At 38.6% G+C, this 13,052-nt stretch overlaps 1 protein-coding gene across 1 annotated transcript; it reads right to left on the bottom strand.

The window, feature by feature from the left end:
- Positions 1-11,439: 11,439 nt before the first annotated feature.
- LOC131310552 (protein BIG GRAIN 1-like E) lies at positions 11,440-12,639 on the bottom strand. Its single transcript, XM_058337621.1, has one exon. It carries the CDS (start codon positions 12,473-12,475, stop codon positions 11,585-11,587), a length of 891 nt encoding a protein of 296 aa, XP_058193604.1. The 5' UTR covers positions 12,476-12,639; the 3' UTR covers positions 11,440-11,584.
- Between the last annotated feature and the right edge of the window lie 413 nt (positions 12,640-13,052).

Genomic DNA, 13,052 nt, shown 5'->3' with positions numbered 1-13,052 from the left:
CGGCGAAGTGGCAATTCTTTGGCGCACATTGTGACCAAGAATGCAGTGAGAGGGAGTGGGCTTAGACCGTAGGTATTTACCCTGGGCTTGTTCGTCCTCTTCTTGAGGGGGTTAGCCCTTTTTGATATATTGTTTTGTTATCCCGATCATCCATGAAATGATCCTAACTTTTGGCAACAAAAAAAATTCAAAGTTTGGAACGGTTGGTCTTCATTAGAGGTGGAGGTATATGGTTTGTCTTCTACATTTAACTTTTCTATTCATATTGCTACCAACAACATGTAACATATACTAGTGAGACCTCAAGAGGTTAGCCAAGTGGTCTTGGCCTGGGGCTTAAAACTTAAGAGTTTGATCATTTCTAAGGTTTCAAGTTCGATTCTCCTAACCAGCAATTCTTGGGGCTACCTCACCCCACACGCAAGCGTATGAAACAACTGTGAAAGGGATGGAGAGGTTACTCCGAGGTGTGCGCAAGTAGACCCGGGACACCCTGCATTACCAAAACAAAAACATATACTAGTAAACTCCAATTGAACAGTGCCAACCCCTTAGTCAAATCCTAGCTCTGCCACTGGAATTAATGAAATTTGACCTTGAGAGCTCTTAGAAAGCAAGCCCTTCTATCTCTAATTTCTGATAACAAAGGCGTTTGGGTCAATTTAAGTGCATATTGACTAATTCTAGATGCAGAAGCAAAGTTGTCAATCCCGTACCGGTCAGCGTACCATTTTCACTACTGGAATGGTATGTATCGGTACTGGGCTGTATCTCGGTACCGTTCCGGATTTACCACAATTAATATTTTATATATATTTAATATATATCTACCAGGTTGCAAAACCATTTCCGTGAAACAAATGGCAGCAAAAAATTATCCAAATGACTCAAAACAAAAGTTATGAAACAGATCAGGATTCCATTATGATCTTAATTGAAGAAAATCATATATAAGCTCATAAGTTTCTTTTAATTAGTTTAGAGCCCACAACTTATGTCATAAAAAAAAAAGAGGGAAGGTAATTTTGTACCGTCCGAAACACCGAAAAATGTCCAAAACACCGAAAAATGTCCGAAACAAACCGATATTGTCCGGTACATCCGGTATTGGCCGGAACAGGCCGGTATTTCAACCGGAACGGATCTTGAGTCTTTGTGTTACCGTACCGGCCAGTACGGAACGGATTTCACAACTTTGTGCAGAAGTAAACAACCAAGAGTTTATTTTTTGACCACGGAAGCCAAATCTACAAATTTTGAAGAGAAACCTCTTACTTATCAATGTGTGATATATTTTATGCATGATTAAACGAAAATGTTATGATACACAACTGTGAAAGTGTAGACGAAAGTGAAATGAACAGTTCAAATTCACGCAACTGTAAATCTGAATCGTTCATTTCACTTTTATGTACACTTTCATAATAACTTTGTCGGATATTTGAATGGATTGGGGGGCCTTTACTTCCCCATATTCATGGTGGGGGTTACCTCTATTCATTGTGGAGGTTTTTCCCCCATTCATTCTGTCATTTACTCCACGTATTGAAGGCTGGCAGAATTATTAGGGTCATGCTCTGCCTATAAAAGGAGCATTTCACAGCATAGTTCGATACCAATTCACCCAAGAATTCACTAGCATTCTGATATAGTGTGAGAGAGAGACAGAGGCAGAGTTAGTTCGCCAAGACGTTCTTCGGTGGTGTTCCGACGTTCGTGGTCCGAGCCGGATCAATCCTGGGAGACAGACGCCGAGTAACCTCAACACCCTCCGGTAGGCAGTGAATCTGTTTTAAGGACACCGTGTGCAACACGGGTTTCGGTTCACAAATCCATATTCAGTATTTCGGTTCTCATTTCGGTTTTGTAATTTCATTTTATTGTAATTCAGTTCTTGTGTAAATGTAATAGAATTTGTATTCTGGATTCCCGATTGAAACTTTTGGATAACAAACTTGTCATCTTGTATATATCCTATCAATCTGAATGATAAAAAAGACAAGAATTATACATCTCGGGTCAATTCAACGGGAAAAGTGAGCCCAGAGTTTAAATCCAAACCGAGTCTTAAACTCTCTTCACCTATTGCACAAGCAAAACGAAAGGGTGCTGCTAAATACAACTGCGAATTTACTATATGTAGCCAATTCATAAAAGGAAATTTTGGAATTCTCTTTTATGAATTGGCTACATGTAGTAAATTCACAGTTGTATTTAGCCGGGCCCAAACAAAAACACGGTTCGAGGGTAGTTCAGTTTGCGATCAAGACTCTCGGTCCCCGAGGCTAGCAGAGATCCAAATCTGCGAGTGATACCAATGAGCACCGATGGAAATTCCAAACCCAAGGATTTGCTATCCACAAAGCCAAAACGCGGACACGCCCTTGACACGAGGCCACAGAACACTGGCAATCAAACACCGATGGGTGAATCCCCACTGTCACGAGCACTAGGCGCTGCTCTGGTGTGAGCCCCTGCTGTCACACCTCCGGAGGCGAATTCAGAATTTTTTATCACTGGGGTCAAATATCCTCGTACACAAAGGCTTGTGTGACGTGTAGAAATTGATGCTTGTGATGGTTCTTTCCTTTTAAAAAACCTCTCCATAGCTATAGGAAAATTTTAAAATTTTAATAGTACCTATGTTTATCCTAGTTTTTAATAAGTTTGCTTAGGTTGGATTAATGATACGTCTCAATCAGGTACACAATATTCAAAGTTTGACTTTTAATGAAGCCTTTTTACCATAATTCCATATGATGTTTGCTTTAACTTGTTAATGCACAATTCTCAATCAAGTTTACAATCTACAGTTCCAAAAAAAACACACACACGGACACAAATAAAGTCACAATCTAAGAGAAAAAATCAAAATTTCCCTCAAGCCCAAGGATTAGGTTGTACATGATAATAATCGAAGTTTTGTTTTGCTAAAAAATGAGAGAGAGATAAAGATAAGCAGTGCACTTCGGATAAAAAAACGTTCATTTTTTTAAATCTTTTTTTTATCAGAAAATTCTTTTTTTTTTTTAATCTCGAACAGACACAGTTCTTGCTCTGTTTTGTTCCTTATTTTTCCTTAATAGAGAGAGAGAGAGAGAGAGAGAGAGAGAGAGAGAGAGAGAGAGGAAGAAGGGTGGGACCACAAAAACAACAAAGGCCGTGGGTGAAAAGTTGGACAAGCATGTACTCCCTCCGTCCCACTTTGCTCCGCCTGTTTCTTTTTTGGAACATCCTAAAAAATTGTCTATATCTTACAATCTATAATGTTTTTTATGATCTCGAAAACTTTGTTTAATAAAAAAAATTGAGATCTATCAAACAAGATCTATATTGAATATATAAAATATTATAGATTGTGAGATATAGACAGTTTTTAGGACGTCCAAAAAAGGAAACAGGCGGAACAAAGTGGGACGGAGGGAGTAATTTTTTAAGATCACTTGGGGCAAGATATAAAAGAGAGAGTATAGAGTTTTGGGGCAAAATTACCAAAATGTCCAAAATCTATATACATATATGTGGGAAAAATTGATTCAGTGAAGTCAACTGACCCCTCTTGACCCAATGTGGGTCCGCCCTTGGCCACAACGAGTACTGGACGCCACTCCGGTGCGAGCCCCCACTGCCATGGTGAGTACTAGACGCAAGACGACAAATCATTGGCATAATCTCACGGCCACGACGAGACTGGATAATGATCCAAAGCCACAAAACGAAACCAAAACCAAAAACTAGTACTATTTAGCCGCCACCACCCAATCACCGGATCTGGAAAGACCAAACCGGGGCAACTAACGGCATGGGAAAACTAGCTGGGAGCCAAAAAAAATGGTAAAAGAAAAACGAAAAAATCCTATCTACTTGACCTCCACCTTGGTAGCTTGCCGCCAGCCACATCGGCCAGATTTGAGAAGAGTAAGGGGGAGACAAACCAAAACCTGGCCACATGTCGTCGGCTAGATAATCACAAACCTCAGATCTCTCAAGTCGGAGTGGCAGAAACGAGCAAGGAGGAGAGAGATAGAAGAGGAGGAGAGATAGGGGAAGAAGATCGGAGGGGGGAGGGGAAGGTGGTGGAGAGGAAGGTGGCCCCCTCCCCCGGTTGAAAATCCTAAGCACTGTATTTTTCTCTTATTGTAATTCAAGATGTCCGGACCAACCCCTTATCTCATTTTCCAGAAATTATCATATTTCAATTTCTAAAGTGAACGGTGAACCAATGACAAATTTCATTTGTTAATTAATTTGACTTGTGGTAAAACTTTAAATTTAATAACTATTGAAAGACATGTTAAATGTATTTGAAAACAGAGCGAGTCGCTATACCATTAACAAGAGTACCAGCCATGATAGACACTCAATAACTGAGTCCATAGCATGTGTGAATATAGTATTTTTTTAAGAATCTTAAATATATATCATTGTCATTATCATAAGATGACAGAAAAATAAGGGGAAAAGACTTTTTATCGAAAAGTTTTTTGTCAAATTTTGGTAAAGTCCTCTCCAAAATATTTAAAAAATGATACGATACATGAAATCCGGTCCACTGTGAAATTGGACCATTCATTTCGTTTTATGGACCGGGTTTCATGTATTCTACCAATCCTCAAAATATTTTGCTGGTAAAGTCAATTTGTTTTAAAAAAAAAAATTGACAGTAAGTTGGCTTTGTCAAATCTTGACATCTCACCCAAAACAATTCATTTTTCCTCCCTCTTCTCATCCAAAAAAAATCCCAATTATGAAAAAATACCAAATTAAAGAGTGCATCAACGTCGTTGTTATGTTTTGACTTTTAATATTAATACGGAGTACTATATAACATGTAAACAATGACTTTAACAAAGTCATTTTAATAACAAAGAGCGTACTTTCTTTATCTAATTAAGTTCTAAAGGAACCACTTGGGAAAATGTTGGAGTGTGACTAAGACCCCTGATCAGTGCCCCTTGGGGGTCTTGGGTGAGTATTTTTGTTTTCATTAACTCGGGTTGTTTAGCTAAATAAGTTAAATGGCTTGTTTTTTTGTCCTTATTCAAAAAAAAAATCGCATTTGTTAGTTTTTCGTCAATTTTTTGGAGATTATTGCTTCGTCATGACAAGAGGAATCTAAATAGTAAAAAAATACGATCGAAACTTAATTTTTTTGAATAAAGACAACAATAAGCCAATTTTTTCATCTTTATTATAAAAAAAATTGGATTTCGATTGTAATTTTTTACTTTTTAGATTCCTCTTGTCATGAAAAAACAATAATCCCAAAAAATTGATAAAAGACTAACAAATGCAAAAAAAAAAATTGAATAAGGAAAAAAAAATAAGCCAGCTTATTTAGCCGAACAACCCTCAAATACTCATGCCAGCTAACGAGCACCTCCACTAAATTTTGAACAACCAATCACACCGCCCACTTGAGGTCTTGAATGACTATACAAGCGAGTGGTTTTTCGAAAGAGGATTAGGAAGTTTAGTGACCTGATGCTAGTGCATTTCATCAAGTGATCATCACTAGTCTTGCATTCCTGTTGGACCTCTTATCTAAGATGAGGTCATGGATGCCAACTCAAATTTCACAATATCATGTCGAGAGAGAGCATAAATAACACATACCTTGCCTCCGTTTGTTTCGATGTTAAATGTTTTTTCAAAAAATAAATTTTAAATTTTTATTGGCACTTGAAAAATATTTTCAGAAATCGACAAAATAGTATAGAGAAGAGGGGCTTAAACGGTGGAGAGCTTTGAGAAGATTGGAATTGAACGTGGGTCAGGATCAACGACCGAGAAAATTGAGCAGTGAGAATTGCAGTAGAAGATAGCAGGTTCATTTCGGAAAATAAGTTGCGGAAGATTTAAGGATAAGTCATTTTCATCCAATTAATCTCATTTTTTACACAACCAAACACCGAAGACTAAGTAAAAACATTTTACCGGAAAATATTTTACGCCGAGCCCTAATCTTTTTCCTTTTTGATTGGTGGAGTTATCATTTGGGTTCATAGCACCATGTGGACAATGCGGGCCGATTTCCAATCCAAATTGTAGAAATTTTACTCCTATTATGTTCTCCTTTGACCTAATTTTACAACTGTACGTACCTTGGCTGCAGGTTCACAAGATCAATAGTTGGTAATATACAATAAGTTTTTGCATTTTGTTTCTAAACTTTTGAAGTGTTGCATTATTTTGTTATGAGATTTTGTGGTATTTTTATTACCAACGCAATTTCTTTGTATGTTGACACGTAAAAGAGTAAGGAGGGAGCTTTGATCCCAACATAAGTACAACTCATGGTGCTACGGAGTATCTTTGTCAGTTACGTGCGGTGTAGTGCTTATTTGCACATATACTTTTGAGTATCATAAAAGAAGGAGGGATGAGCCTAAGGATAAGAATTTTGTAAGCTCTTCGTGGGAATTGTTGGAATGTGTCATAGTCATCTTTACTCATCCAAGTTCACTTTTTAAAACACGTCCATGTTAACCAACCATTTCAAGAAAAATAGTGGACAATCATGAGCATGACAATCATCTTTTAGGTTTTATATTTAGGTCAATATAATTATTTAAATTTTAGTTGTATTATTGACATGAAGTGGGATAAATCTAAGATATATGTACAAAATAACATGGATCTCTAGCTCCTTACCAAAAAATCCTTATTCAACCACCTTGTTACCAACGAGTCATGATCTCCCAACAATTAGTCCCAAGTCTTTATACATATAGGTTTAGGGCCTCAGAATATTTACATTGTACATTTTGAATGTAATTTTTCGAAGTTGAGGTGTAGCTAGCTAGCCTAGTTGATCATAAGAGAGATGTACTCATTACATAAGTTGGTGGTTTCAAATCCCACTAGCTCCTCCCGTCTCCTTAGATTAGAATACAATAGGGATTTCCCTGGTATAGTGGTATATACCCAATAAAATATGTAATTTCATTTCGGTGTGACATGTTAATTTTGAGGAAAGGCAAAAGGGACATAATTACCATTTCCAAACAAAGGACCCTGTTTCTTTAGCCAAGAAGATAGCCAAAACTATAAGTACTTAGATTTTGGCTTGGTTGGATTAGCATGGAATTTGGAGTAACAAGGATTGGGTCCAATTGACCAGTTAGATCCTAACCGAAAAAAGAAGAAGAAAAAGAGAGATCTCCTCTTGCTTCAGAATTTTGTGGGGAGAATGGGGAAAAAAATTCAGAGGAATTAAAGGTCATTGTTCACTGGTGGGTTCCAAGTAGGGCATCAAATGACCGGAGTTAAAGGCTCAGACTCCGATTGTTAAAGGCTAGCTCAACTTGTCAACTAAACAATTCGAATACTAGAATTTAGGGAAGGAATCAAGCTTGAATTAAGCTGTAGTTTGGCTAATCGAGTTCGAACTCGAACAATCTATAAGGCTCTGTTTGGAACCAAGGAAAGATGGGGGAATGGAAAGGAAAATAAAAAATTTTCCTCCATAATTGTTTGGTTCCAGGTTTTAGGAAATGGCAAATAAAGTAAGAAGGAAATTACAAAAGAAAAGGCTAGAAGTGAGAAACTGCAGAAGAAAATGGGAGAGAAAGAGTTAGAAGGAGAAGACAGTTCACGAATTTTCCTTTCTTTCCATTTTCCTCTTGAAACCAAACAAGAGAAATTCATTTTTCTCATAGTTTCCTTTGATTTTCTTTCTACAACCAAACAAAAGAAAATAATTTACTTTCTTCACATTTCCCCTCTCTTTTCTTTTCATTTCCTTTCCTTTCTTTTCCATGAGTTCCAAACAGACCCTAAAGCTCAGCACATATGGGCTCGTTTGTTCCATGGAAAAAACTGGAGAAAATGACGGTCCATGACGTGTTTTAATAATTAATACCCGTATGGGGACATACGGATATTAATTATCAAAACACTTCTCAGGCCATCATTTTCCCAAAAAACTGAGAAAAGAATATGAAGTAGTAGCCAGCCCAAATCATTCTACTCCATATTTTTAGGCCCATGTACTCATTAACTGGTTGTTTATCCATGGATACATTGGAATTCGCACTACTTTGCACAATTGGGCCATTATTCAGCCTTAATGGGCAAGTAGTTGGGCTCACATTCTGTAGCACGCCGACCCATGGTTGATTACCGATTTCAATTCCCAACCGCTTAATTTGCAGAAAAGTCTACCCCACCGCTCTATTTTACCGCTTCTTCTGCCACTCTCAATTTCACAATTCAAAAGTTTTTGGCTGGGATTAAATTCAGACCATTGATTGCCGAAATGGACAATGAGATTGAGTGTTACGGTAGTGAGGGCGGTGAAACAGAACGATAGGGATAGCACCACTTTGGGGTCAGTTAGCACCTATGTGTTAGTATTTCCTTTGGGATGACAATTACCATGTAGAAACTTTATGTCCATCTTAAAATCAATTGGCAATGAGTAGATAGGTCTCAAATGTTATCAAGTGATCACTCATTCCACTCCTAAGCAATGTGAGATTCTATTTCCTTAACAAATCGAATACGAGTTGCTCCATCTCCATCTCTATAATCTCTACTCGCAAATAAGGATGGGGACAGATTATTTAAAAGTTCGACATGGACCCACTCCATTGCCATTTGCGGAGTACACTTTGGTGATCTAAACTACTTATATTTTACAATTGGCCAATTACATCATCCGTGCAAAAATCAAAATCAAGTTGGTCACATCCAGATAAGACACTTGTTTAGTGTAACCCTTTTTTTTAGAGATTAAATTCTTTACACCGCCGGTGTAAATATTTATTTTCTCTAAATTAATTATATTGCACCACGTCGCCATGTTTTATTAATTGAGATCATTATTTTGCAATATAGCGCAATATAATTGATTTGAAGAAAATAAATATTTATATTGGCAGTGTAAAGAATTTTTTTTTTTTTTAAGCTTACCTAAGAATTCACATAAACTCGAAGAAAAGTAAAGTTAAAATATAAGGGTAGCAATCTTTGCTTAACATCACACAAGATTTCCTGCTTTCTTTGTTTAACTCTGGCTAAAAAGTTGGGCTTAATTTTAGCTAAGGGTCATCATTGCGCCGGGCTAGCCCGCCAAGTCGCTGCCTGAGCTCGTCTACGGGCCGGGCCGACCGGGCTTTTTCTTTTTGGCGGGCTGGACTACCTACAATAAATTGAAGCCCAAGCCCGGCCCACGGGCTAGCCCAATTGGTGGGCCGGCGGGCGGGCTTAAATTTTCTTGGGTAAAACTAAACCAAGGGAAAAAAGAAAGGGTTTTGTGGGATTTTGGGCTAATAGGCTGGCCCGTTGGCGGGCTTTTGGGCGGGTACCATGGGCGGGTACCACGGGCGGGCTGCCGGGCGGGCACATGGGCCGGGCCTACGGGCGGGCCGAGTAAAAATTCATAGGCTCGAGCCCGCCCATTACAAACTACGGGCCGGGCTAGCCTGCCCGTTTTACGGGCTCGGACCGGGTAAAAGCTCAGCAGGGCGGGCAGGCGGGCTTTGGGCGGGTCGCGGGCCTTCAGGCTAAATGATGACCCTTAATTTTAGCCCAATATATTGCTTGGAACAAGCTCTCTAATTTGGCTTTATGTATGTTTGGGTTCGGAGTGTTTCTATAAATTTGGTTACACAATGTTACTTACTCAGTAGCAATAAATGCAATATTTACTTTCATAATCTCAGTTTTTTTTACTTCACAATAACTCAGGATTTAATCCCATAGAGATGATAAAACTTTCGCCTCTAAATTCAATGGAAGAATTAACTCTCAATGATACTATTGAATTGGATCAATACCATGAACAATATCAGACCAATCAAATCGATTCATTGTCGAGAAGTGAATAGTATACCATCTTCCTAACACCAATTGGTTTTAGGAAATATGGTGGAAAAGCGGTCCTACAAGTGGTATCAGAGTCAAAAAGTCATGGGTTCGAATCGCGGTAGCATCATCGCGAGGGAGGGATTGTTGGGTTAGAAGTGGCCCCATGGATTTGGTTACACAATGTCATTCCCTGCGATCGCTCTAAAAACAGACTTACGGATGCGATGTCGAATGCCATAAAAGACTTAATCAAAACCCTTCCTAACACCAATTGATTTTAGGAAAGATGAAAGCAGTCCGACAATGTACAAATATATAATCACTTGTATAAAGGAAAATGATTATAACGAGAGTACCATGCCATTTTTAGTTGACTCTTGATTAGAATGAATTACATGTGAATCACGCGATCCATTATCTCTGTCAAGTAAAGTCGAAATCCAATAGCCCACACCGAGTGGTGATCATGGATTTCTTCGGCATGACTAATCCGATTCCAAGAGAAAGTAAAGACAACAGGGAGACCACACAAGGATGGAGTATATGATAGTTGGGGGAAAAAATTTAAGTCCCCGTTCCAGAAACCTTCTTAAAAAATAAGCAGCTTATTTTATATTTTCAAACTCAAAAATAATGTAAATGAAAAATAATTTTTTAATTTTTTTTGCACCGTATAAAAGATTTTAATGGGATCTATCAAACAAGATCCATATTGGTAGGAATATTATTTGCGTAAACACATTATTTTTTAGCTTGAAATTGCCTTCTTAAAAAATAAGGACTTAAATCGAGTTGTGGAACGGAGCAAAACTTGTTGGAGCACCTTCACATGGTGCTCCAGGGACCTCTACCTCTGGCGAATGATGAATCGAATGTGTGGGGTGGAGGCTCCTGAAACATCCCGTGATGGTGCTCAAGGGGGTGCTTCAGGAGCACTGAATAATCACTCGATAGTTAGCGTGATACTTGGGAGCTTATTCTCTCGTGTGATTGGATTGAGAAAATACAAATTTCGAGTCTCTTGGACGACCCCTCAAGTTAGGCTATGCCTCAAGTTCATATTGAGCAAGCACCTAGAGGCAACCTCATCACCGTGATGGTACTCTCATGTCGAATGTGTCCTCTATAGTTTACTCTCATACACACAATGACGGAGACAGATTAAAAATTCGAGAGTGGCACTATTCAATAAAAGTCTACTTTTGTTGTTGCGTGTTGTCTGCAAACGCTTGAAGAGGAGAAGGTTACATATATATTAAAATGGAAGCAATTGAGATATTATTGTTACTATAATTCAACCCGTTTATTTTGTCAAAAAAAATTCACATTACGTATACTACACATGAAATTGGCCGAATAAAAATAGATGCTTAACCAAATTACCTCGGTGTTAAAAAAGTTTTTGGCTCGAAACGAAATGGCGAGGCAGTGGCACCTACCCCCACCACCTACCTCCGCCCTTGTATTCTCATGTGATTTGGCTTGAAACTGGAGTGGGGGTGGCGAGGAGAGAGAGTTCCTTCGAACACGCTCAAAATTGTCACGCGGTGATCCCCCTCCCCTACTACTTATCATTCAAGAAGACAAACCAACATCTTTAAGCAAGAAAATCATAATCTAAGGACATAACCGAGCAAGAATTCGAACATTCTCCTTTTCACAGCTCCAAACATCGAAGAGGAACACATAGCAAGAACACCAAGAATATGAAGAAGAAAAAAAGAAGAAGAATATGAAGAAAAAAGAAGAAGAAGAAGAAGAAAATACAGCCCTATATTGCACCAATATTGGAAATAGGGGCACCTCTTTTGATGCTATCCACATGGGTGGTCTCATAAACTGGCAAACCACTTGAAGAATAGAAACCCAAGTCAAAGTTTTCCAACTCAAACAGATCAGAGCTTGAATCACTCCCTGCCCCATCATCATCCACAGGATCATCCAACTTCCTTGATTCCTTATTCTCTGTTTGGCACTTCCCATCCCAAATCCCATCTTTCCCAGATTTCTTGAACTTCTCAGGCCAAGCATGTGGCAAATTCAATTTCCCATCCAAACAGGGGTACTGATCTGTGATTTTCTGCAAATAAATGGGCTTGTGATCTGAGTAGCTTCTCAAATCCTTGTATGCCTTTGTGGGTGTGATTGAATATGGAGGAGGTGTCCTGAAGCCAGAATTTGAAACGGGTTTCGGGTCCTCAATAGGGGCACTCCCGAAATGGCTCGTGCTAGTGCTACTCCTACTTTTCCTCCGTCCGCCCGGGCTGCTCTCATCAAATTCATGGTCCTTCATTGACTGTGTGGTGGTGGACTTTGATTTCTTCTTCTTCTTCTTGGAACCTGTTTGGTTGAAGAGGGAATTCAAGAAATGAGCGATTCTACCACCTGGGGAATTTGGTTGCTTGTAATTGGACTTTGTCTCCTCTTTGGTCACTACTGGCTTCTCCATCACCTGAGTTTGGGAATTAGAAAGTGATGCGTTTCTCAGTGCAGGGACTTGTAGGCTTATTATTCCACCTCTACAGCTGTAAACTTCGGTGGCGCCAGAAAAGTACATTGCAGCCTCAAACACGTCGAGCTCACTGGAGTCTTTTCTCCAGTGCAGCGGATTCTTGTAGATTTTATTTGGATCTGAAAATTCTGTGGTGGACATGGCTAGCATGGAGTTTTAGTGAAAATGGATGAGTGTTGTTTGAAATGACAAAGGTGGGAATGACATAAATAGATAGGTCTATTTAAAGGGGAGCCCATAAGCAATGTGTGACGGAGCTATATATTAAAACAAATTAACAAATTTTCTTTCGAAAAGAATATAAGATTGAGCGTTGACTGTACCATTTTCCGCCAATAAGAGCATATATTCAAGCGTCATCCCGGCAAAAACTCTTGAGTACATCCAATCCCTACATCTCCCATATAACAAGTAGTAATATAATTACCGGTATATGTGGGGTACCAACTTGAGACTTCTTCGATGTTAGAAATTCGAAATGACAGGTGAAACCTTGATTTTATTATTTTACTTTTAAAGAAAGGGAGTCCATTCAAATAAAATCCGAAATAGCGTCACTCCTAGGTGATTCGAATAAAAATTTGTACCGTATATTTGGTACCAAGCTCAAAAGAAATCACCCAAATGGTTGTTAAGCTCCGTTCCAGAACACCTTCTTAAAAAATAAGTACTTATTTCACATTTTCAAACTCAAAAATAAAATAAATGAAAAATTATTTTTCAATTT

This window comes from Rhododendron vialii, chromosome 12a, assembly GCF_030253575.1.
Source record: "Rhododendron vialii isolate Sample 1 chromosome 12a, ASM3025357v1".
In the NCBI taxonomy this organism is placed as follows: domain Eukaryota; kingdom Viridiplantae; phylum Streptophyta; class Magnoliopsida; order Ericales; family Ericaceae; genus Rhododendron; species Rhododendron vialii.
Note: the sequence above shows the minus strand (reverse complement) of the source record. Positions and strands in the feature narration are given on the sequence as shown.

Excerpts from the sequence above, each read along its gene's own strand:
- LOC131310552 (XM_058337621.1), bottom strand. The coding sequence starts at position 12,475 with ATGCTAGCCATGTCCACCACAGAATTTTCAGATCCAAATAAAATCTAC.